Source organism: Hemitrygon akajei, chromosome 19, assembly GCF_048418815.1.
Source record: "Hemitrygon akajei chromosome 19, sHemAka1.3, whole genome shotgun sequence".
NCBI classification, from domain to species: Eukaryota; Metazoa; Chordata; class Chondrichthyes; order Myliobatiformes; family Dasyatidae; genus Hemitrygon; species Hemitrygon akajei.
The window spans coordinates 9,298,941-9,324,896 of record NC_133142.1 but is presented as its reverse complement, the minus strand read 5'-3'; the positions used below and the strand labels follow the sequence as shown (position 1 = coordinate 9,324,896).

General features: G+C 42.8%; 1 protein-coding gene across 2 annotated transcripts in view; it reads left to right on the top strand.

Moving 5' to 3' along the window:
• Positions 1 to 25,956, top strand: part of prkar2aa (protein kinase, cAMP-dependent, regulatory, type II, alpha A) — a 320,293-nt gene that overhangs the window by 12,074 nt on the left and 282,263 nt on the right. The window contains exons 4-8 of one of the 2 annotated variants that reach the window (XM_073072053.1): positions 6,420 to 6,510; positions 9,538 to 9,655; positions 14,997 to 15,069; positions 17,594 to 17,703; positions 20,590 to 20,714. In XM_073072053.1, the coding sequence (XP_072928154.1) occupies positions 6,420 to 6,510; positions 9,538 to 9,655; positions 14,997 to 15,069; positions 17,594 to 17,703; positions 20,590 to 20,714 (517 nt within the window). The remainder of the gene's footprint in view (positions 1 to 6,419; positions 6,511 to 9,537; positions 9,656 to 14,996; positions 15,070 to 17,593; positions 17,704 to 20,589; positions 20,715 to 25,956) is intronic. The other variant, XM_073072054.1, reaches the window with a different exon arrangement.

Below are 25,956 nucleotides of genomic sequence, written 5' to 3'. Positions count from 1 at the left end.
GGGATGAGCATGAGTACAAGTGGAACAGCAAATTTTGAAGCCCACGAGACATTTGTCTGTAAATCCCGCAAGATCAGAAATTGTTAATTTGTCAGGATTCCGATCTTTTTTACAAATTCTTGAATTATTGGTGTTGGCCGTGATCCCACTGTCTTGATGTTTATAGTCTCCTTTACCGCCAATGGAGGATTATTACTGGGTGTGGTTTCTGTTTTTGAGGTGGGACATTATTCATACATTCCAATGGCTGCCCTGTCATTTGAAGAGCGGACACTGAGATTCCCTCTGGCAGTGATTGTGAAGGTACCCAGCAAAAAAACATTGTTTTTGAGGGGAATTATAAATTAAAGAGTCTCCTTTAGTGGGTTTTAATGTTGTAGGACACGGCTCTAAGGTTCCAGAGCTTCCAGTGGAATGGATACAGGTCTGTTTTGCTCACAAACCAAACCAACTAGACCTTTAACAGGGAGTGGACAATGTGGCCTTCATGTCTTTGGTGTCATGACACATTAAATCACATCAAAAAATAAACAGCTTGTAAAAGTAGGAGATTTCCATAGGAAATAAATCCGAAATGTTTTGATTGAATCTATGTAAGTCTGGAAGGATTAATGGCTTCCTGTCTCTCTTCATAAAATAACACCGGCTGCTCAGATTTGCTGAACTAGATCTGTTCCTGGGCTTTGGCAGACGTAGTGTATTGTCAGATAAATGTCAGATCAGCATGAGGGATGGTTGAAATTGTTCTTTACTGTGGGTATGAATATAATGAGCCCTACTTGTCTGGTTCACTCCAAATGGGCATTGTGTGAGGGATTGGTGTCTGACAGTTCGCTGGAAGTGTTTTTGTCCTCATGATGTGCATGTTTTCCTTGCGAGATCTGCCGTTCCAATTCATTGCTAAGCAACAGTGGACTGTTGCTGTGGACAAAATTAACAACTGTAGGACTGTAAAGCAGACCCTTGAGGGCATTTAAATCACGCCATCTCTGTCTCCCACACACACAACTGCTGTGCCTAAATGGTGATTTGCAGCCACTTTCAGTATTTAAATTATTCCTGACATTACAGCAACACGAAACATCATGAGCAATTGATTTTATTCCTTGTTTGTCTCTTTTTCTCCACTGTTTAACACCTTCCATGGCAGCCCACAATCCCTCAACCACTGCTACTCTTTGAACCCAATTTATCACATGCCTTTTGTTCCCCAAGATATTTATTTCTTTTTGGGAATTACTTTTACTCTTTTAAAAAAAATAACAATTACTCACAAGAAAAGTCACTCCCAGAAATAAGTAGGTTAAACCACATTTATTCAGTGCTGTGCATACAACATAGAATACTACAGCATGGTACTTCAGCCCACAATGTTGTGTTGACCTTTTAACCTACTCTAAGAGTTTCTTAAATGTATATATCTTCCTCTACCACTACCCCAGGCAGGGCATTCTGCACAGTTACCCTACTCCGTTTAAAAAAAACAGACTACAGATTCACCTAGCGGGAGTCGAACGTCAGAATCAAAACTGGGTGGGCCTCAAAGCCACGGTGTTGCCTAGCGGGTGTCAGGGGCCAGTCAACAGATGATATTGGTGGGCTGATGGGGTCTGAACTATAGATACGCATGGAAGCCACAATGAGGACTCAAGGAAGGTTGCAACATCCAAGTACCTCACTCTTTGGAGTGAGACAGGTCCTAAAAAGCCAGCTGAAAGGAAAGAACAAGATCAGAGCCACCCATGCATTCATCCTACCAGTCATCAGATACCCAGCTGCAATAGAAACTGCTGACATCAAGAACTGGAAACTACTAACAACACAGGGAAGATTCTATCCAAAGTCCAACGATGAGCAACTCTATACTCACTGGAATAAAGGAGGATAGGGACTTGGAAGTGTCAAGGCCACGGTCCTGGAAGAAATGCGAAACATCCATGAGCATGTCAGGAAGATGGCCCCTCAGGATGACCTGTTAGGAGAGTACCTCAGACAGCAGGGGGCATGGGCGAAGCAGAGCCAAAGGACCAGAGGCCATGGCAGGACAAGCCATTGCATGGAATGTACAATCGCCGGATATCAGAGATGACTGACAGAAAAAGGTGGCTGGAAATGGCAGGGCTGAGGGACAGCACAGAGTCACTGCTCATGGCTGCACAAGAACAGGTACTAAGCACAAGAACAATAGAAGCAGAGGTCTACCGCACCAGACAAGACCCAGGATGCAGACTGTGCAAGGAATCACTGAAACCATCCAGCACATAGTAGCAGGGTGCAAGATGCAGGCAGGGACAGCACACACTGAACAGTACAACCGAGTTGCAGGAATTGTGTGCAGGAACACCTGCACTGAGTATGGATTGGACACTCCCAAGTCCAAATGGGGAAACACCCGAGACGATAGTGGAGAATGCCAGAGCTAAGATCCTGTGGGACTTCCAAATGCAGACTGATAAGCAGGTACTGGCCAACCAACCAGACATAGTAATACTGGACAAGGATCAGAAGAAAGTAATAATAATAGATGTGGCAATCCCGGATGACAGTAACATCAGGAAGAAAGAATATGAGAGGCTGGAGAAAGACCAGGGTTTGAAAGAGCAGGTAGAAAGGATGTGGAAGTTTAAAGCTAGAGTAATCCTGGTGGTGATAGGAGCACTTGGAGCTGAGTCACCTAGATTGGGAGAGTGGCTCCAATAAATCCTGGGAACAATATTGCGCCAACATTTTAGCCAACTCAAAGATCAATCTAGTCCTTTCTTCCCCCCGCCCCCCCCCCCGCCCTCCATTTTCTATCATACATGTGCCTATCTAAGAGTTTCTTAAATGTCCTTAATGTATCTGTCTCTACCAGCACCTCTGGCAGGATGTTCAATGCACCCACCACTCTATATAAAAATGTAGCTATAACATCATCCCTATACTTTCCTCCAATTGCCTTAAAGTTATGTCCTCTCATATGAGATGTGCCAAGCCCGAGGAAACAAAGGCAGCTTGTAGACTGTGTTGGTTTGACCTGTGATTCTGCCTTCTCTTTTTTATTGCAAATCAAAGTGGAATAGGTGTGTTCAGTCCTCTGTCATGCACTTAACAGCAAAAGTCTTCTGGCTATTTGACCCATGTGACTGCTGCTCATGTGAGGGGCTCAGCCTCGAGATCAACAGTCCTTTCAACATGTGCATTGTGCAGTTTGTTCCGAGGGAAATCTCTCTTCCCCTCCTCTTCCGTTTCCCTTCAATGTTTCCCCTCAGTATCTGAAATTTGTGCTTATATTCTGCACATTTTATTCCATATCTGTACTTCAACCTCTAACTTTATTTTTATATCATTCTTTATCACATAGTTCTTTTTTGTTGCATGTTGCACCAACACACCACAGTAAATATACATGTAAATATTTACGGTGAATAAAGTGTATCCTTGATGTATACACGCGTACAATGGAAAGCTTACTTGCAACAGGAGCATAGCACTAGAGACAACGTGCTTACTGTCCATTACACCGCTGGTGTTTAGGGCAGCAATGAAGGTCCTCCATCACTGGTGGTGGTCAGGGCTTCCTTTATCATGTCAGTAGCTTCCTTCGTGGTTTTTACTACTGTCAGTCATGCAAGTCTCTGGTGGAGACTCAGGAATACCATCACACTCAGATGTAGGAGGATTCTTCATTGCTGTTTCCTAACAATTTTGTTCCAAGATGGCGGCGTGACGCAGCTTGCAGCGGTCACTCCAGAACTGATTATCTGTTATTTGTGAAGCGGGGTGCCGTGTGCAATCATAATCTGTTGAAAACGGACCTGGAAGCACGGAGGAACATCTGGAAATCTCCAGGAAGTTTTTCTTCATTGCTGCTGCTGCTGTGAGGTCCGGGTCTCTGCTAGGAAGAGCAGGCCCCCAGTCCTCGGGGTTGCGTTGCTGATGGCTGTTGGCGGGGGCGTCTTAATACACTCGGCAGAAGATGGTGCTCGGAGAAGCTGTGCCGGAGGGGATGGTCGGAGGTTCGATGGATTCAGAATCCGCTGCAGTCAGGTCGCTTTCACTGTGTGCTGGGTCCGACGGAGCTTTCATTGTGTGCTGCGTCTGCGAGGCTGGGTCAGGCGGCGCTGTGGAAGTCCATAGCGGGGGTATTCCCTTCTGCCGCCGGCGTGGGATGACGAGTCATTCGGGACCCTGAGGACTTGTGAAAACTGTGTGATGGTTTTTTTCAAACTTATAGTCTTTTAACATCTTTGGACTATTTTTACTGTGCCCATGGTCTGTTTTTTTAAAATCAGTTATGGTATTGTTTGCACTGTTGTAACTATATGTTGTAACTATGTGGTTTTGTGCAGGTCTTGTAGCTTTAGTTTTTGGTCTTGTTTTGTCTGGTGGATTTGGAGCTCCCTTCCAGGGAACGCGCTAAGATGGTAGCGCGATATTAATACGCAGCAGCCTCTCCGGACTCTGGATTGGGGATTGCCAAACGTTATGTGGATTTTCTGGTGTAGTCTGTTTTATCATATGCTTTTGTGATATCATTCTGGAGGAACGTTGTCTCATTTTTTAACTGCATTGCAGTTGTGGTTTCTAAATGACAATAATCTGAATCTGAATCTTATCAGTCGGCGTTGTTATCCCTGAGCTGAACCCCCATACTTGCTAGCTTAAAGCCATGACTCCAGCCAACATAGCTCTCCGAGTCAGTGAGGCACACAAGCCTCCAAACGCTATGTTGAGGTTGTGGTCCTCTTGAAGGATTAGTGACAACATTTATAAGAAAAAGATAGATTATAGCAAATTACACAAGAAAGACACACGTAATATTAAAAAAAAAGTCCACTGTTAGGCGAAGTGGTCATACTGGTTGTACTGTTGCTATAGTGAGTAGTGAGTTGGATTGTGCTAGTCAAGAACCAAATGGCTGAAGGGAAGTAGCTGTTCTTGAACCTGGTGGTGTGGGACCTCAGACTTCTACATCTCTGTCCAACAGTGGTTGCAAGAAGATAGCATGGTCCAGATGGTGGGTACCTTTGATGATGCACGTTGCCTTTATGAGGCAGTGCCTGTTGTAGATTCTTCCATTCGTGGGGAGGGATGTGCCCATGATGTATTGGGCTGAGTTAACTACCTTCCACAGCTTGTACCATCCTTGTAATCTCAGCTTGTCACCTGATTGAAACTAGGCCCGTGATTTAATTAAACAACTTTATAAGCTGTATTTACCAATGAATACATGGAAATTTGATGTTTTGGTTTCCTTAGTATTCTCATATTCCAACCAAGGTCCAAAGTCAATTTATTGTGAAAGTACTTATATGTTGCCATGTATTACCTTGAGATTAATTTTTTTGCAGACATTTGAAGGAAAATAAAGAAATACAATAGAGTTTATGAAAAATTATGACTAAAACAGACCAAGACTGACAAATACAAATTACAAAAGAAGACAAACTGTGCAAATAAGAAATAATATGAGAGCATGAGTTGAAAATTAGTCAGTAGTTTGTAGAATCAGTACAGAGTTGTGGTGACTGAAGTTATTCACGTTGATTATAGTTGTTGGGTAATAACTGTTCCTATACCTGATGGTATGGAACCTATGGCTTCTGTATCTCCTGCCTGATGGTAGTAGATGGCCTGGTCTGGATGGGGTTGGGTTTTGCTGATGGACGTTGCTTTCTTGTAACAGTGCTGCACGTAAATGTGTTCAGTGGTACGGAGGGCTTTGCCCGTAATGGACTGGGCTGTATCTACCACTTTCTGTAGCCTTTTCCATTCTTGGGTGTTTCCATATCAGGCTGTGATGCAACCAGTTAGGATATTCTCTACTGTGCATCTATAGAAGTTTGTCAAATTTTTTGTTGGCACGTAGAATCTACAAAAAATTCTAGTAAAGTAAAGGAACTGTCATACCTTCTTTGCAATGACACGGGCTTGTCCCAGGACTGATACTCTGATATGATAACGCCAAGAAATTTAAAGTTACCGACTATCCCACCTCTGCGCCCCTGATGAGGACAGGTTCATGGACCTCTGGCTTTTTCCTCCTGCTGTCAATAATCAGCTTTTTGCTTTTGCTGACATTGAGTGTTGTTATTGTGGCACCATTCAACTAGATTTTCAATCTCCTCCCAAATGCCAATTCGTCATCACTTTCCAACAGTGGTGTCATCAGCAAACTTAAATATAGCATTGGAACTGTAGTAGCCACACAGTCATAAGTGTAAAGTGAGTTTGGGGGGGGGGGGGGCGGTGGTGGCAAAGCACAAAGCCTAGCGGTGCACCTGATTGTCAGTGTGAGGAGATGTTACCAATCTGGGCCGACAAATGAGAAGATCAAGGGTCCACTTGCACAGCAAGGTACAAAGGCTAATGTCTTGGAACTTGGGGGAAAGGGATTCAGAGTGACTGATTCTCTCCCTTTGTATTTTACTGTTCAGATATCCACAGTTGTTTGCTGCAGGAATGCTCTCAGGGGTGTTTACCACTGCCATCATGGCACCAGGAGAAAGGATCAAGTGTCTTCTGCAGGTAGGAATTGTTGACTAGATAGAAACCCACCTAAAATGAAATCCTAAAACGACTGTTTAGAGATGTTTAGCTTTCTGAGTGTCTAGTTGCAATATGATGTTCATTCCTGATATTTCTGTTGTATCAGCTCTTGTATTGGGGGTGTGGAACTGTAATTTTTCTTGTAGTTTAACTTTCTTATGCTTGCTTGTGTAACACTGGATGACATAGATTTTGCTTCCTGAATACTTTTGGATGTATCTTATGGATTTTGGGTTGCTGATCATGAAATTCGCCATGAAATATCCCTATCATGCAGCACTTTTTATTTCACCATATTTTTTATTTCAATTCATAATTCAAGTCAGAATAACTGATACCAAGATTAAGGAAGACATTTTTGTTGGTCCACAAATCAGGCAGGTTACAAATGACAAAGAACTTCTAGTGGGACTAGAGAAAATTGCATGGAAGGCATTCAAGAATGTTGTTGAAAATTTTCTTGGCAACTACAAAGCATCAAGCTACATGCAGCTGGTTGACGACATGCTTCAAGCTTACAAAACCATGAAGTGCAACATGTCACTGAAGGTTAATTCTCTACATTCCCATTTAGGCTACTTCCCTGCAAGTCTTGGTGCTGTCAGTGACAAGCATGGTGAAAGGTTTCACCAGGACATTATGGTCATGGAGAAATGGTTTCAGGGTAACTGGAATTGATCAATGCTGGCTAATTATTGTTGTACACTTAAATGAGAACCCTCAGGCACTCAGTACAAATGAAAATCATCAACAAAACATTCTCAGCTTAGTTGAACTATTTTAAAGTGTCAGCACCGTTATGCAAATAAACGCATTATATTCAATAAAAGTTGATTTCTTGTTTCTACAAATTCCTACATGACACTAGTAGTCTGAAATTATATCTGTTTAGTTTTAAGTGATAAATCATAAACAAAAAAAATTCTGAACAAGCAATACTTACGAATAAACTTGTTGTCCAGTGTAATCACTCATATACATGCAAATGTTCAGTGAATTTTCCAGTAATTACAGTACAGTTGCTTCTGTATTCTTCTAAAAACTTCTTGGTTTTCTGTAACAGGCCTCAAGCCACTTGAATCTGGCTATTTTATAGGTTAATTTTTATCACTGAGTATTTTGTTTATCTGAGATGACCATGACTTCTTTTTACATTGTCTTTCCAATGTCCTCTCAGCTCATCTTTCTTGTTCATTTGCCTCCCTTATACTTAAAATGATTGTAAGCAATACATTTTTTGCATCATTCTTGATTTTCAAAAAACTTTTGGATTGCAGAAGTACCAGGATCCATCATAGTTCTAGTCAGTTTGTTTGTAAAGTTATCCATCTATAGTATTAACTCAGTTTTTCTCTCTCCACAGATGCTGTATGACATAATGGACATTTCCTGCATACTCTTTGATTCCTTGTTAAATGGTGTGTGCATGCGCATGAGCAGGGTGGATCCGTTAACTGAGTTGATAATCAGAATTTTATTCTCATTATATATCCCGATCCTACTCTAATCCAACTTCCTGTTTCCTCTTAGACTGTTACAACAGAACTAATGTACGTTTAAGGAACATAATCTTATCTTTCATCTGGATCTGTTGCTTCAGGATTTAATACCAAATTTCAACAGTTTGGGATGACTTGCTTTGCCTGTTTCTGTCAGCAGGCCAGTTTTGGGTTAATGATCTGTAATTTTAATGCAGTATTTCTCTTCACAGATGCTGCCTGATCAGCTGAGTATTTCCAGCATTCTTCTTTTGCTTTCGGATTTCAGCAACAACTCTGACCTGAGTTTCACGCCTTTTATGTGCTTTTGTTTGTGTGTGCCTCCTCTATGATCCTCATTCTTAATCATATAAATAAGTGTTGGAAGCACCTGGGCCAGCCTAACCTCAACCTTCCAGAGATATTTCTTTCAGCAAGTGTGGAGAGGAATAAACAGTCGATATTTCAGGCTGAGACCCTAGATCAGGACTGGCCTGTTGTAAAGAAGGGTCTTGGCCCAAAACATCAACTATTTATTCCTCTCCATAGATGCTGCCTGACCCGATTAATTCCTCCATCATTTTGTGTGTGTTGCTCTGGATTTTGAGTGCCTGCAGAATCTTTTGTGTTAGAGAGATTTCCCAGGCTCTGTCCATTCCATTACATACTCCTGCACCCCCCCCCCCCCCAACTCCACAACTATGCTCTCTGCAATGTTCAGCTAACTTACTTTCTCTCTTGAAGCTTGCCTCCTTCCTCTTCCTCCACCTTTTTATTCTGGCACCTTTTCCCTTTCCTTCTCAGTCCTGAAGAGGGGTCTTGTCCCAAAACGTCGATTATCTATTCATTTCCATGGATGTTGCATGACCTGCTAAGTTCCTCCAGAATTTGTCTGTGTTGCTTTGGATTTCCAGCGTCTGCAGACTTTCTCATGTCTATTAATTTCTCTCTTAATTCTGTTGAAGGGTTTTCGAACTGAAACGTTACCTCAGTTTCTCTTTCCACCAATATTACCTGACCTTTTGAGTGTTACCAGCATTTTATGCTTGACTTTATTAAACCAGATGCTTTATTACTTTGCTTTGTCAGGATGGTGGTCCAAAAGTGAAGTGTGCAAATAGAAATGTCCTTCCCGTGGCCAGTGAACCTTTGGCACTGCAGTGATGTAGCGTGCGTGTGTGTGTCTGTGTGTATGTGTACACACCTTACTGAGATGAGAGAGTTAGAGCTCCTGCTGGTTTGCTCTGCTTCATCTTACTGACATTGTGTGCGATGGTTACTGGTTGTCTGGCAACCCAGCGCACATCGGCGATCAAACACAGGGCCATCTGCTCAGAGCAATTCACATTCTTACTGCCATTACCAACTCCAGTAGGGCGTGGATCTGAAAAAAGAAAACGTGACTGCAGTTTCTAAAATAATGCTCTTCTAAGAAGAAGACAGAATGCATGAAGTTGGTGTTTTGTCTGCCTCTTTCCTTTGGGTTTAGGGTTTTCCTTATTTATATTTTTAATATTCACACTTTCAGATTCAGGTGACATCTGGTGAGACGAAGTATGCTGGCCCAATGGATTGTGCAAAACAGATCTACAGGACGATGGGCATTCGGGGCATCTACAAGGGAACAGCCCTCACCCTCATGAGAGGTATGATAACTGAAGGTCATTGGTTCAGTTTAGACCAGTGATTCTCAACTGTTGTTTGGCCACGGCCCCCTTAGGAGCTCTTCTCAGGTTCCAGGGTCCCCCTTCAAACAGGGATACAACACGAACAGAAAGACAGAAAATCATTTATTATTGAACACCAAGAAAACTTGAACATTCTGACATACTGGACAAAACTTTAAAAAAGACTGTATGAAATTAAACATCTATCAGGCCTAATGCAATCCTTCAGCTTGGTGCTTATCTGCAAGTTTCATGATATTGGGCTCCAAATTAGACAATGACAGTCGGAGGTCAACTTTTATTGCGATATCAATTGTGTTCCTGGATTTTGTCAAGGAAACTACCTTGCAGAATCCATTCTCAACCAAATATGTTGAGGGAAAGGCAATAAAAGGTTATCAGGCTAAAAATGGCCTAGCAAGATACGCTGATCTTCGGAGAATGAAGTATGGCGATAATGGATGTGAGAACCCTTGATTGAATATGTTGACCCGGGGCAGTCTGATTTGCGACTGATTCTGAAGTGAGGCTGCGTGGGAGGAGATTAAGCAATGAATTTACCAGATGCGCCAAATTTAAATGGTGTGTTGGAAAGATATTATAAACAGGAGGGAAACTATTGACTTCAGTGAAGGTTGCTGTTTGGGTATTTCATCGGTTCAGTTACCAGGGCCCCCATAAACACTTGGGGCTCCCCTTCTCACAGTTTTCAGTCAGTGGCCCCCTTCAAATGTGCCAGTTGAGAATGGCTGGTTTAGACCATAAGATACAGGAGCACAATTGGGTCATTCAGCCCATCAAAAGAAGGCAAGACAGTGACTGTATTTTGTTAGGAGTTTGAGGAGTTCATGTCACTAAAAACATTTGTAATTTCTACAGATGTACCATGGAGAGCATTCTAACTGGCTCTATCACCGTCTGGTATGGAGGGTGTGGGATGGCTACTGCATAGGGTCAAAGTACTCTGCAGAGAGTTTTAAACTTAGTCAGCTCCATCATCAGTACTAACCTCCATAGTATCCAGGTCATCTTCAAGGAGCAATGCCTCAAAAGGGCAGCATCCATCATTAAGGACTTCCATCACCCAGGACATGCCCTCTTCTCATTGCAACCAATAGGAAGGAGGTTTGGAAGTCTGAAGGCACACACTCAATGATTCAAGAACAGCTTCTTCCCCTCTGCCATCAGATTTCTGAATGGATGTTGAATGCATGAACACTATATTAATACTTTTTTTATTTCCTTTTTTTGCACTACTTATTTAATTTGACTATTTCATATACAGGTGTCCCATACTTTACGCCACTTTGCTTTTGCAATAGACCTACATTAGTAACCTGTTTTTGCATTACCAAGAGGATTTTCGCTTTTACGAAAGTTTTTCCCATATAAATTAATGGTTCTTTGCTTTACACCATTTTGGCTTAAGAAAGGTTTCATAGGAACACTCTACCTTAGGGATGCCTGTATATAAATATTTACTGTAAGTCAGTTTTTCTTTTCTTTCTATTACTGCTGCTGCAAAGTTAACAAATTTCACGGTATATGCTGGTTATGTTAAACCTGACTCTTGAGCCTGCTCCACGATTCAATCATAGCTGATTTTATTTTAACCCCATTCTTCTACCTTCTATCTGTAACTCTTAAAACCCCTGCCAGTCAAGAACCTATCAATTTCTCATTATTTTCAGTCTATTTTATGTTTGTCAATTGCTCAATCTCAATTTATCTCTTTCCACTCTTGGCAACATTATCCTAGCAGAACCTTGAACTTTGTGTGTCTGTTGGAGTTGCATCAGGAATTGATGCTTTTTGCAAACACAAGAGGTTCTGTGGATGCTGGAAATCTAGAGTCACACACACAAAATTGCTGGAGGAACCTCATCAGGTCAGGCAGCATCTATGGAGACGAATAAACGGTCGGCATTTTATGCTGAGACCTTTCATTAGGACTGGAAAGGAAAGGGGCAGAAGCTAGAATAAGAAGGTGGGGGGAGGAGGAATGTAAGCTGGCAGGTGATAGGTGAAGCCAGTGAGGGGAAAGGTTGGTGGGTGGAGAAAGGGTATGAAGTGAGAAGCTGGGAGGTGATAGTTGGAAGAGATAATGGCTGAAGAAGAAGCAATCTAGTAGGAAAGACCATGGGAGAAAGGGAAGGAGGAGGGCAGCCGGAGGGAGTTGATGGGCAGGGGAGGAGAAGAGAAGGGATGAGAGCGAGACCAGAATGGGGAATCTGTTGGATGGGATATGGGAGAAGAGAGAACATGCAGGGTGGTGGCAGCTTTGCTGAGGCAGCTAGAAGTACAGAGCCAACGGAGGGGAGGCTAGTTTTGTTGATGCGCAAAGCTGTGTTCACAGCTATCTGTAGTTTCTTGTAGTCATGGGTAGATTGGTTGACTGAATCCCGCACCAAAATGCATTCTGTGATTTTTCTTGCTTCAAACTTTCACTTCATGAGCAAACTAGACTGAGTCAGTATCTGGAGTAGAAGATGCAAAAGTCGAGAATAATGGGAATACAGGTTTCCCCCGCTATCTGAAGGTAGAGCATTCCAGTGAAACGGTCCGTAAGCCGGAATGTCGTAAAGTGAATAAGCAATTACCATTTATTAATATGGGAAACATTTGTGAGCGTTCCCAGACCCAACAAATAACCTACCAAATCATGCCAAATAGCACATAAAACCTAAAATAACAGTAACATATAGTAAAAGCAGGAATGATATGATAAATACACAGCCTATATAAAGTAGCAATACATTTCTGCAATCATTGCAGCACTGTCTAGCGTAGCGAAAATTTCACTACATAGCGCTACTGGTGTAGCGGAAGCAGTCTCAGCAGAAGCACTTCCTCGAGTAACCTTTAAGCTATGAAGCTGCCAAATCATACCAAATAACACATAAGGGAAAGGATCATGGGACGGGAGGCCTAGGGAGAAAGAAAGGGGGAGGGGAGCACCAGAAGGAGATGGAGAACAGGCAGAGAGAGAGAAAAGAAAGCAACTCCATCACTCTGCCTGTTCTCCATCTCCCTCTGGTGCTCCCCTCCCCCTTTCTTTCTCCCTAGGCCTCCCATCCCATGATTCTTTCCCTTCTCCAGCTCTGTATCACTTTCGCCAATCACCTTTCCAGCTCTTAGCTTCATCCCACCCCCTCCAGTCTTCTCCTATCATTTCGCATTTTCCCCTCCCCCTCCTACTTTCAAATCTCTTACTATCTTTCCTTTCAGTTAGTCCTGACGAGGGGTCTCAGCCCGAAACGAAGACAGTGCTTCTCCTTATAGATGCTGCCTGGCCTGCTGTGTTCCACCAGCATTTTGTGTGTGTTTGAATTTCCAGCATCTGCAGATGATCTTGTGTTTCCATATCTACTCTGTCTAGGCCTTTCAACATTTGAAAGATTTCAATGATATCTTCCCCTCATCCTTCTAAATTCTGGCGAGTATGGACCCGGAACCATCAAACGCTCTTCAGATGATAGCCCTTTCATTCCCAGAATCATCCTTGTGAACCTCCTCTGAAACTTCTCCATTGCCAGCACATCTTTTCTGAGAAAAGGAGCCCAAAACTGTTCACAATACTCGAGGTGAGGCCTCACCAGTGCCTTATAAAGCTTCAGCATCACATCCCTGCCCGTGTATTCTAGACCTCTTGAAATGAATGCTAACATTGCATTTGCCTTCCTCACCACTGACACAACCTGCAAGTTAACCTTTAGGGTGTTCTGCACAATGATTCCCAAGTCCCTTTGCATCTCAGATTTTTGGATTTTCTCCCTGGAAAGAAAATAGTCTGCACATTTATTTCTACAACCAAAGTGCATGACCATGCATTTTCCAACATTGTATTTCATTTGCCACTTTCTTGCCCATTGTCCTAATCTGTCTAAGTCCTTCTGCAGCCTTTCTGTTTCCTCAGGACTACCTGCCCCTCCACCAATCTTTGCACCATCTGTAAACTTGGCAACAAAGCTATCTATTCCATCATCTAAATCATTATTATACAGAATAAAAAGAGGCGGTCTCAACCCTGAACCCAGCGGAACACCAGTAGACACCAGTAGTCACTGGGAGCCAACCATACAAGGATCCTTTTATTTCCACTCGCTGCTTCCTATCAATCAGCCAATGCTCTAACCATGCTAGTAACTTTCCTGTAATACCATGGGCTCTTAACTTGGTAAGCAGCCTCATGTGTGGCACCTTGTCAAAGGCCTTCTGAAAGTCCAAATATACAACATTCACTGCATCCCTTTTATCTGTCCTATGTGTAATCTCCTCAAAGAATTCTAAAGGCTTGTTAGGCAAGATTTTCCCTTAAGGAAACCATGCTGACTTTGTCCTATCTTGTCCTGTGTCACCAAGTACTCCATAACCTCATCCTTAATGATTGACTCCCAACATCTTCCCAACCACTGAGGTCAGGCTAACTGGTCTATAATTTCCTTTCTGCTGCCTTCCTCCTTTTTGTAAATAGTAGAGTGACATTTGCAATTTTGCAGTCCTCCAGAACCATTCCAGAGATCAATGATTCAGTAGAGTCAGTGAAAGATAGACAGCCAACCGATGTGCAAAAGAAGACAAATTGTGCAAATACAAAAAAGATAAATAAATGGATAATATTGAGAACATGAGTTGTAGAGTCCCTGCTGTGTTGTTACGCCAAGGAGTGATTTAAAGTGGGAAACTGAGGGTGGAGACTTTCAACTTCTCTTCCTACTCTAGACCACCTGCTTCATCTCCCTGTTTATCATTGTTGCACTGATCTGCCACCGTGTGAGGGTGGAGGGACAAAGATGCTTACGAAGTGAGGAAAATGTGGAAAGCTCAAAGATTAAAGATTAGCTATATTTGTCACATGTACGTCAAAATGTGGAAGCATACAGTGAAATGGGTTCCAGTGTGCTAACAGAGAATGCCCACAGCTCACTAATCCTAACCCATACAAGCAATTCGTATTGGGTTTAAAAAAAAGGACTAACAAAATTTATTTTTTCCCCAAAGTTGCGTTTCTTGATTCGCATGCACATTATGGGGGTCCGCATTACAGACAGTTGTATTATGGCAGTTTTTTTAGGAATGCAGCTATACCTCTGACTCCATAATGCAGGGGTCGCCTGTGTAAAACTTCACAGGGGTCTCACCTTGCTAATGCTTCTTTAGGAATTCGGCCACGGCGGCATTAGTATTGAACGAAATTGAGCGGAGGGAGAAGGTCAGGGGCTGCACTTGAGAGGGATTATTAAAGTAATACAAACCATCTTTTTGTTATTTCAGCTTCAAGAATATTTTGCTTCTAACCTTCATCCTTTTGTTTTGATAGATGTCCCTGCAAGTGGAGTGTATTTCATGACATACGAGTGGTTGAAACATTCACTTACTCCAGAAGGACAAAAGTGAGTTGCTTCTTCTAATATTGCATTTCCACTGAAAGCCCTATTTAATCCTCTTACAATATCTGAAAACTACAGTAAACAACAGTAAAATTGCAGCTGGCCAGGCCACTCTCGATGACAGGAAAGGTAATTGGATGCAGTGTACCATCACTGCAGGACAGGTATGTGTTCTGGACAAATTAAGTGGGCAGGAAAAAATAATTGTGGACTTAACCCCCAGAAAACTGAGTTTTCCAAAAGCTCTCTTCCAGAAAGTGCTATAGGCCTATTAAAATAAAAACTTCACGTCATCTTCAAGTTCAAGTTAAGTTTATTATCATCCAAATATCCATAGACATGTATATTGCCAAACGAAACAATCTTCCTCAGGACCAAGGTGCACAGCACAGTATATATTACTCACACACATAACACAAACTAATATTACCCCAAATAAATTAATTAATAATAAGGTTAATTTACAACACAAGTTTAAAAAGTAAACGGTATATGCTACTGATGCTTTATACGTGATGAGACCTGAGTGGTGGCAGGGAGTTCAGTGGTCTCACGGTCTGGGGAAGAAGTTTCCATGCTAGCAGTACTTGTCCTAATTCTGTGGTAACTCCTGCCTGAGTTCAAAGAGATTATTGGCTGGATGGGAGGGATAATTGAAAATACTAAGGGCCCTGCCTATGCAGCACACCTGATAAACATCTCTGGTGTATGAAGAGAGACCAGACGATCCTCTCAGCAGTCCTCTCAATACTTGTAGGAACGCGGTCACGTGCCTTGTAATCTCCATACCAAACAGTAATGCAGCTGGTCAGACCACTCTCGATGGTGCTCCTGTAAAAACAAAATGGTTAGAGTGGTGGGTGGATGGAGGGGAGCCTCACACACCTCAATCTCCTCTGGAAGTGGAGGTGCTGCTGTGTTTTTTGGCCAAAGAGGTGGTGTTGAGGGACCAGGTGAGACCGTCTTAAGATAGAGAATGTTTCCTATAGTAGGGAAGCCTGGGTTCAGAGGGCATAACCTCAGAACAGAAAGACATTCCTTTAGAACAGAGATGAGACGGAATTTCTTTAGCCAGAGGGTGGTGAATCTGTTGAATTTATTGCCAGAGACGGCTGTGGAGACCAAATCATTAGGTATATTTAAAGCAGAGATGGACAGGTTCTTGATTAGTAAGGGCATCAAAAGTAATTTGAAGAAGCTAGGAGAATGGGGTCGAGAGAGATAATAAATTAGCCATGATGAAATGAAGGAGTAGACTCAATGGGCCGGATGCCCTAATTCTGCTCCTATGTCTTAACATTTTATGGTCTTCTGAGTTTCTTCGCCCCAGGCAATTAATATGATCAATTATTCTAGTTAGCCACTCTGTCTATTACCTCAATCCCTGCACTGCACTGTAGACACTTTAAACCACTTTTTCTAATGCTCTGGTGACATGAAGAGGCTACCCTCAGGGTGGAGGTGCACCACCATATATTCCATCCGGGTAGCCTCCAACCTGATGGCATGAAAATGAATTTCTCCGTCCAGCAAAAAAAAATTTCCCTTCCCCTCCCTTCTATTCCCCACACTGGCCTCTTACCTCTTCTCACCTTTACCAGTTCTCCTCCTCCTTCCCTTTCTCCAATGGTCCACTTTCCTCTCCAGCCCGTCACCTTTTGTATTCATTTGGCTTCACCAATCACTTTCTAGCTATTCTCCTTCCACTCTCCCTCCTCTCCTTTTTATTCTGGAGTCTTCCCCTTTCCTTTCCTGTCCTGAAGATGTCCAGAAACATCGACTGTTTATTAACTTGCACACATGATGCCTGACCTGCTAAGTTCCTCCAAAATTTTCTGTGTCTTGCTTTGGATTTTCACTATTTGCAGAATTTCTTGTTTTTTTTAATGCTGTTTACTTTGCAAATATATGCTGGGGTCTGTGCACGTTTTATTCCATGTCTGTACTTCTAACTTTATTTTATTTAACTCTCTATTCTGTATAATTGTTGTGTTGCCATTTTTGGTGCATGTCACGCCAACACACCACAGCACTTTCCTAATACATATGAATGGATATGGCGAATATTCTTGAATTTAATTCGGAGTAAACTGCAATCCTGCTTCCCAAATTCGGGAAAAGATCTGGATATTCTTGGTGTGCTGGGTTGGATGTTTTGTTGTTCCCAAAGACCTTGCACAAGTAAAGGACAAGTGATTGTCCTTGGCAATGTTTGCAGCTGCATTCTTGGAAAGGAACTGAAGAACAGTTGGAGAGCTGCCCTTTGCTACTGTTAGACATTTGCCAATGGCTTGTTACATAGGAGCATAAGGAGAGGTCTGTGAGCTGTAATTTCCTCTTGTGTGGAAAGCAGAATTAAGAATGGTCGGAAATTAAGATGGTGGTGAGAAACTGGAATGGTTTCAAGAATCTAAATGGTCTCCTAGAGCCCGTGTAGTTTCAGCAGGCCAAACGGTGGCCTCTTGTATCACATTAATTAAGTGGTTCTAATTCTACAAATCCCTGTGGTTTTTCACCTTCACTACAGTGCGTCTGATCTCAGTGTTCCCCGAATCCTGTTTGCTGGTGGAATGGCTGGAATCTTCAACTGGGCAGTTGCAATTCCTCCAGATGTACTGAAGTCCAGATTTCAGACAGGTCAGTTTACCCTTAACTTCCTGGCTTGTCCTTTCGTGACTGGAGCTGGGTGAGTGGGTGTTCAAGTTTAATTGTCATTCAACCATTCATGAATACAGCCAAAGAAAACTGCGTTACTCCGGGGCTAAGGTGCAAAACACAGTACCAACAGTCGTACACAGTACCAACAGTCGTACACAGTACCAACAGTCGTACACAGTACCAACAGTCGTACACAGTACCAACAGTCGTACACAGTACCAACAGTCACACACAGTACCAACAGTCGTACACAGCACAAGGCACACACAGCACATGTAAGACATCAATAAAATACAGTCACGCAAAAAATATAGTCCAAATCCCTGAGTCCGTGAATGTTACAGCAATCTGCTGTCGAACACGATACTTTTTGTTTTCTGCCAAGCAAGCATTAGAAGACTGCACCAACTCTAGCATTGATGCCGTGCCGCATCACCTCTGATGGAGTGCGCCAACTCTGCACCTCTCCTGGGTGACTTCAAGCTGGCGACACTATCATTTGAAGCTGAGTCCTCATTATGACCAAGGCCACACAGCTTCCCCACCGTTTTCCAATAAAACAATGAATCGAACTTGTAGCAATCCATATTACCAGTATGTGTGGGTTGTGATTTGTCAGAAGCAGCCTGGCGTTTGAAAGCAGTAGCAGTGTTCTGATGAAGTTGTATAAGATGTTGGCAAGACCAAATTTGGAGTATTGTGTGCAGTTCTGGTCACCTGCCGACAGAAAACATATCAATAAGATTGAAAGAGTACAGAGAAAATCTACAAGAATGTGCCAGGTCTTGAGGACCTGATGAGTTATAGGGAAGGATTGAATAGGTTAGGACTTTATTTCCTGGAGCAGAGAAGAATGAGGGAAGATTTGAAAGGGGTATGCAAAATTATGAGGGGTATAGGTAAGGTAAATGCAAGCAGGTTTTTTTGTACTGAGGTTGTGTGTAGGACGAGAGGTCATGGGTTAAGGGTGAAAGATGAAATGGTTAAGGGGAGCATGAGGGGGAGCTTCTCACTCAGAGGGTGGTGAGAGTGTAGAATGAGCTGCCAGAAGAGGTGGTGAATGCCAGTTTGATTGCAACATTTAAGAGAAGTTTGGATAAGTGCCTGGAATGGAGAGGTATGGCCCAGGTTGATGGGAGTAGGCAGAATAACAGTTCAGCACGGCCTAGCTGGGCTGAAGTACTCTGATTTTATCACTGACTTTAAATAAGCTCAAATAGCCAAGTTTGCATTTCCATTGCAACCTTGTACGAAATCTGGTGCAGGCACAATCTTGGGAATCATTCAGGTGGCAGAAATAATTAGATTCATTTATTTATAACATGTACGTCCAAAAATACACTGAAAGGCGTTGTGTACATTAACAATCAGCACAACCTAAAGATGTGCTGGGGGCAGCTTGCAAGTGTTGCCACACATTCTGGCACCAGTACAACATATGCCCACAATGCTCAGCAGAACAACACAAGCAACAAAAACAACGTTAGAATAACAGCAATAAAGCAAAAGCAAAGCAAGTCCTTTCTCTCCTTGCCACCCACCTGCTTCTCTCTCTCACTCTCTCTCTCTCTCTCTCACTCACTCTCACTCTCACTCTCTCTCACTCTCACTCACACCCCCCCCCACCCCCACCCCTCCAACCCCAAGGCAGGCCGTCTCCATGGCTGCAGCCTCCAGTGCACTCTCAGACTCCCAAACATCAGGCTTCTAACTTCCTCAGTGAACATGAAGCACGGGGAATTCATAGTGACTTTTGCCCCTGATCATGACGCACTAACCACCTCTGAGAAGCGGATGGTAGTGTGCTGTCTGGAGGGGAAGATGAGCTTGAGCTTTGCCAAGTGCGGTCACGTCACTCCATGCTGATAGATTCTCCCTTGAAGAGTGAGAATCCATCAGCATGCAGTGACGTGACTGCACTTGGCAAAGCTCGAGCTCAACTCACAGCAAAGCACAGAAACTGTATGTGATTTACTACCTTACTTAGAGGCTAACTGAAGAAATAAAGGACCCTCTATTTTTAAGGTTTAAAATATTCTAGGGGGTAATGTGGACAGGGTGAAATTATAGTGGATAATTCCCTGTGTCGCCCTTATGGGCAGAATTTGGATGAGTAGAGCCATGAGGGAAAAAACTCTTGGTCAATGTCAATAAAATTAAAGAGCTGATTGTTGTCTTCAGGAATTGGAAGGAGGGCAAATATGTGCCAGTCAATATTGAGGGACTGGAGTGGAGGGGTCAGCAGCTTTAAATTACTGGGCGTTAACATACCAGATGACCTGTCCTGGGCCCAGCACATAAATGCCAGCATCTTTTCTTTACTTAGGAGGTTAAGGAGATTCGGCATGTCACTGAACATTCTAACGAACATTTACAGATGTACTGTTAAAAGTGTCATGACTGGTTGCATCATGGTCTATCATTCAAATGTGCAGAAATGTAAGGACTCTGCTTAGTACGTCACAGGGGCATCCCTGCCTTCCTTCAATAGTATTTGCAGCAAAACGCAATATTCGTCATCAAAAATCCCCACTCTCCAGACTTGCGCTACAATGAGGCAGGAGGTACCAAAGCCTCAAGTTCCACCTCAACTATAGCTACTTCCTTTAACCGTTTGGTTCTTCAATAACCTGCACAACCCCTAATCACTAGGGGTTTTTTTTGTTCTCTTTGTATTCTTTCTTGTAAAAATTGTATTTAATTTATGTTTAATTATGATATTGTGTGTGATGCTACTGCCGTACAGTGTGCCTGTGCATTCTTGAGCTTATGATAAACTCAGCTTTCACTTTTGTTCCTTTCTGTGCTCTTGAATGTCTGCAGTTCCACTAGGTAATAGTTTGCTTTGTTTTGCTGAACTCCTAGCTCCTGAAGGACTGTATCCCAATGGATTCCGTGATGTTCTCCGAGAGCTGATAAGGGAAGAGGGCATTGGCTCCCTGTACAAGGGCTTCACAGCTGTTATGATTCGAGCTTTTCCTGCTAATGCGGTGAGCATTAACTATGTATCATCTAAACAGAAACAGATGCAGAGATCTTGAGTTATGTAGCATGGAAAGAGGCCCTTTGACCCATCATCATCATCATCAGGTGCCATGGCCAGTTTGAGCTTTGACTGCCATGGCCCACACACTCCTGTTTCGGGTCAAATGGATCAATTCATTGGTATTCATTTCCAGTTCTCTGGCTGCTGTCTCCATCATCATTTGTCTTTGCCTTCCTCTTGCTTTCTTCCCTTCAATCTTTCCCATAATTACCGTGCATTCTAACTCCTCTTTCCTAATCACATGTCCAGTGAAGTTACGTTGCCTTTTCATGATCTCATACGTCATTTCTCTTCTTGTGCTTTGACCCATATTTAGAGATTAAAGAGATTAGCTTTATCTGTCACACGTACTTTGAAACATCAAAACATATAGTGACGTGTGTCATTTGCATCAACAACCATAAAGTCAGAGGTTGGGCTGGGCAGCCTGCAGCTGTCACCACTTCCAACGCCAGCGTAGCATGCCGCCAACTTACTAACACTAACCCGTAAGTGTTTGAAATGTGGGAGGAACCTGGAGCACTCGGAGGAAACCTACGTGGTCATGGGAAGATTGTGCAAGTTCTTTACAGACAGCGGTGGGATTGAACCTGTGTCGATGTTACACTAACCGTAACAGTATTGTGCTGCCCTTGGCCACTAGGCTGCTTGTCCATGTTGTTTTATTCATCAGTGTGTATACATAAATGCTTATCTAACCATGAGGGGGAAATGTATAAAGTTTCAAATGCACTCAGTGGCCACTTTATTAAAGTGGTTGTTGAGTGTATCTTCTGCTGCTGCATTCCATCCACTTCAAGGTTTGACATGTGTTTTCAGAGATGCCCTTCTGCACACCACTGTTGTCAAGTATAGTTCTTTGTGTTACTGTCGCCTTCCTGTCAGCTTGAACCCGTCTGGCCATTCTCTACTGACCTCTCTCATTAACAAGGTGTTTTTGCCCTCAGAACAACCATTGACTGGATTTTTTTAAATTTTAATTTCTTTCACTCCATTCTCTGTAAACTCGAGAGACTGTTGTGTGTGAAAACCCCAGGAGATCAGCAAACACAAAGTACACTGCAGATGCTGCGGTCAAATCAAGACGTACAAAAAAGCTGGATGAACTCAGCAGGTCGGGCAGCATCCTTTGAAAGAAGCAGTCAACGTTTCGGGTCGAGACCCTTCGTCAGTCCTGACGAAACGTTCAAAAGTGCACTAGTAGTGCACTGTAGTTCAAAACACTACAGCACAGTACAGGCCCTTCAGCCCACAATGTTGTGCCAACCTTTAAGATCAATCTAACCCTGCCCTCCGACAAAGCCCTCCATTTTTAGTCCATCTAAGAGTCTTTAAAGTGTTCTGCCTCTTCCACCAGCCCTGGCAGTTTGTTCCATGCACCTACACACCACTTCCTATGTAAAAAATCTCCCTCTGACATGCCACCTATATATTTCCCTCCAATCACCTTTAAATTATGCACTCTCGTACAAGCTGTTTCTGCTCTGTGTAAAAGTCTCTGGCTGTCTACTCAGTCTATGCCTCTTATCATCTTGAATGTGCAAATTTCAAGCATGTAGCAGCGGAGGTCAGGAATGAACCCAGACTGTTAGAGTCGGTCAATTAATTTTCATTCTGGATACCTTTGTGAGGAGACACTGAGGACAAACATTTTCCAGTTTTCAAGGACAGGAGATGAGAGAGGCAGCTGCACTAACAGCATAGAAAATGCAATGCTGACTTTGGTCTGAAAGCTCTTCTGTTTCACAGTAATTGCAGAACAAGTGACAAAAATTACACCCAGGAACTGCAATCATTTGCCAGGGGAATTGAGAATGACAATGTGCCTTTTTGAAAACAAGAGCCAAGCAAATCAATTAGGCTTCTCCACTCCACGATTTGGAAAATCTGGAAAAGACTAACACTTTCACCTAAATTCTGTGGCAGTTGGGCCAAATGTGAGCTTTTAAATGTATTTACATTTATTTAGAGATAGAGCACAGTTACAGGCCCTCCTGGCCCAACGAGCCTGCGCCACCCAATTACACCCATGTGACAACTGAACCTATTAACTTGTCTGTCTTTAGGATGTGGGAAACTGGAGCACCCAGAGAAAACCCATGCGGTCACGGGGAGAATGTACAAACTACTTACAGACAGTGGCAAGAATTGAAGCTGGATCACTGGCACTGTATTAGTGTTACACTGTCCGCTACACTACGCCACCTCATTCAGTTGAATAGTTCCATATACTTAGTGTTCTAGGCAGCCAGGCATACGGAGCTGAGTAATATGGTTTATTGGATGTGATTTATTGGAGCTGATGTGCAGATTTGATTGTTCTGAATAGTTCAAGACCTCTTCTTCCTACTGATCAAGACCATTTCCTTCAGTTTTATAAGACCATAAGACATAGGAGCAGAATTAGGTCTTTTGGCCCATCCAGTCTGCCATTCAGTCATAGCTGATCCTTTTCTCCCCTCCTCAACCCCATTCCCCAACTTTCTCACCGTAACCTTTGATGCCACGCCCAATCAAGAACCTATCAATTTTTGCCTTAAATACACCCAAAGACATGGTCTCCACAGCTGCCTGTGGTAACAAATTCCACAAATTTACCACCCTCTGGCTAAAGGAATTCCTCCACATTTCTGTTTTAAGTGGAGGCCTCTCTATCCTGAGGCTGTACCCTCTTGTCCTAGACTCCCCTACCATGGGACACATCCTTTCCAAACCTACTCTATCTTGGCCTTTCAATATTTGAAAGGTTTCAGTGAGATCCCCACCTTCATGTTCTAAATTCCAGTGAGTACAGACCCAGAGCCATCAAACACTCCTCATATGATAATCCTTTCATTCCCAGAATCATCCTTGTGAACCTCCTCTGGACCCTCTCTAATGCTTTTCTAAGATGAGGAGCCCAAAACTGTTCACAATACTCAAGGTGAGGCCTCACCAGTGCCTTATAAAGCCTCAGCATCACATCCCTGCTTTTGTATTCTAGACCTCTTGAAATTAATGCTAACATTGTATTTGCCTTTCTCACCACTGTTAACCATTAAGGTGTTCTGCACAAGGACTCCCAAGGCCTTCTGCATCTCGGATTTTTGGATTTTCTCCCTATTTAGAAAATAGTCTGCACATTTATTTCTACGACAAAAGTGCAAGACCATGCATTTTCCAACATTGTATTTAATTTACCACTTTCTTGCCCATTCTTCTAATCTGTCGAAGTCCTCCTGTATCCTACCTGTTTGCTCAACACTACCTACCCCTCCACCAATCTTGGTATCATCTGCAAACTTGGCAACAAAACCATCTATTCCATCATCTAAATCATTGATATGCAGCATAGAAAAAGCGGTCACAACACCGACCCCAGCGGAACACCACTAGTCACTGGCATTCACCCAGACAACGATCCTTGTAGTCACACTCGCTGCCTCCTATCAATCAGCCAATGCTCTAACCATGCAAAAAATTTCCTCTAATAGCATAGGCTCTTAACTTGGTAAGCAGCCTCATGTATGGCACCTTGTCAAAGTCCAAATGTACAACATCCACTGCATTCCCTTTATCTATCCTACTTGTAATCTCCACAAAGAATTCCAACAAGTTTGTCAGGCAAGATTTTCCCTTAAGGAGACCATGCTGACTTTGTCCTATCTTGTCCTGTGCCACCAAGTACCCCATAACCTCATCCATAACAATTGACTCCCAACATCTTCCCAACCACTGAGTTCAGGCTAACTGTTCTATAATTTCCTTTCTGTTGCCTCCCTCCTTTCTTAAAAAGTGGAGTGACATTTGCAATTTTCCCATACTCTGGCACCATCCCAGGGTCCAGTGATTTTTGAAAGATCATTGCTAATGCCTTCACAATCTGTCACACTATCTCTTTGAGCTTTTTGATCACCTTCTCCCTTGTAGTAACTGCACTCACTGCTGGTGTCTTCCACTGTGAAGGCTGTTTCAAAATACTCATTTAGTTCATCTGCCATCTCCTTGTCCCCTGCTATTATTTGTCTGGCTTCATTTTCAAGCAGTCCTATATCCACTCTCGTCTCTCTTTTATTTTTTATATATTTGAAAAAGGCTTTGCTATCCACTTTGATATTGTTTGCTAACTTGCTTTCATATTTCATCTTTTAGTTGCTCCCTGTAGGTTTTTAAAAGCTTCCCAATCCCCTATCTTCCCAATAATTTTTGCTTTGTAATATGCCCTCTCTTTTGTTTTACATCAGATTTGACTTCCCTTGTCAACCACGGTTGTACTATTTTGACATTTGAGTATTTCTTCATTTTTGGAATGCACCTTCCTCATTTTCCCAGAAACTCACACTGTTGCTGCTCTGCTGACATCCCTGCCAATTTACTTTGGCCAACTCCTCTCTCACACCACTGTAATTTCCCTTACTCCACTGAAATACTGCTACATCAGACTTTACTTAATCCTTATTAAATGTCAAGTGGAACTCAATCATATTGTGATCACTGTCTCCCAAGGGCTCTTTTACCGTAAGCTACATAATCCCCTCTGGTTCATCACAGAACACCAATCCAGTATAGCTGATCCCCCAGTAGGCTCAACAACAAGCTGCTCTAAAAAGCCATCTCGTAGGCATTCAACAAACTCACTCTCTTGAGATCCATTACCAACCTGATTTTATATATTTATTTCGAGGTGCAGAGTAGTAATAATCTAACAAACCCGTACAGCCCAGTTACACTAATTAACCTACTAACCTGTACATTTTGAATTGTGGGACAAACCAGAGCACCAAGAGGAAACTCGTGTGGTCACAGAGAGAACGTACAAACTCCTTATAGACATCGGTGGGAATTAAAACCGAGTCACTGTTGCGTTACACTAATTACTATGCCACCATGATGCCCTCTTGTAAAAAGAGAGTTGTTCTCGTTAGTGTGAACTAACCAAAATGGTTTTCTGGTACGTAAGCAATTGGATGTGGTCTCCTCTGTATTGGTGAGACCCGACGGAGATTGGGAGACCACTTTGTGGAGCCCCTGCGCTCTGTTCGAGCAGGCTAGATTTCCTGGTGGCTTACCATTTTAATTCCACTTCCCATCCCCATTTTGACACGTCAGTCTGTGGCCTCCTCTACCTCCACGATGAGGCCACTCTCAGATAGTAGGAGCAACTCTTTCTGGGTAGCCTTCAACCTGATAGCATGAATGTTGTTTTC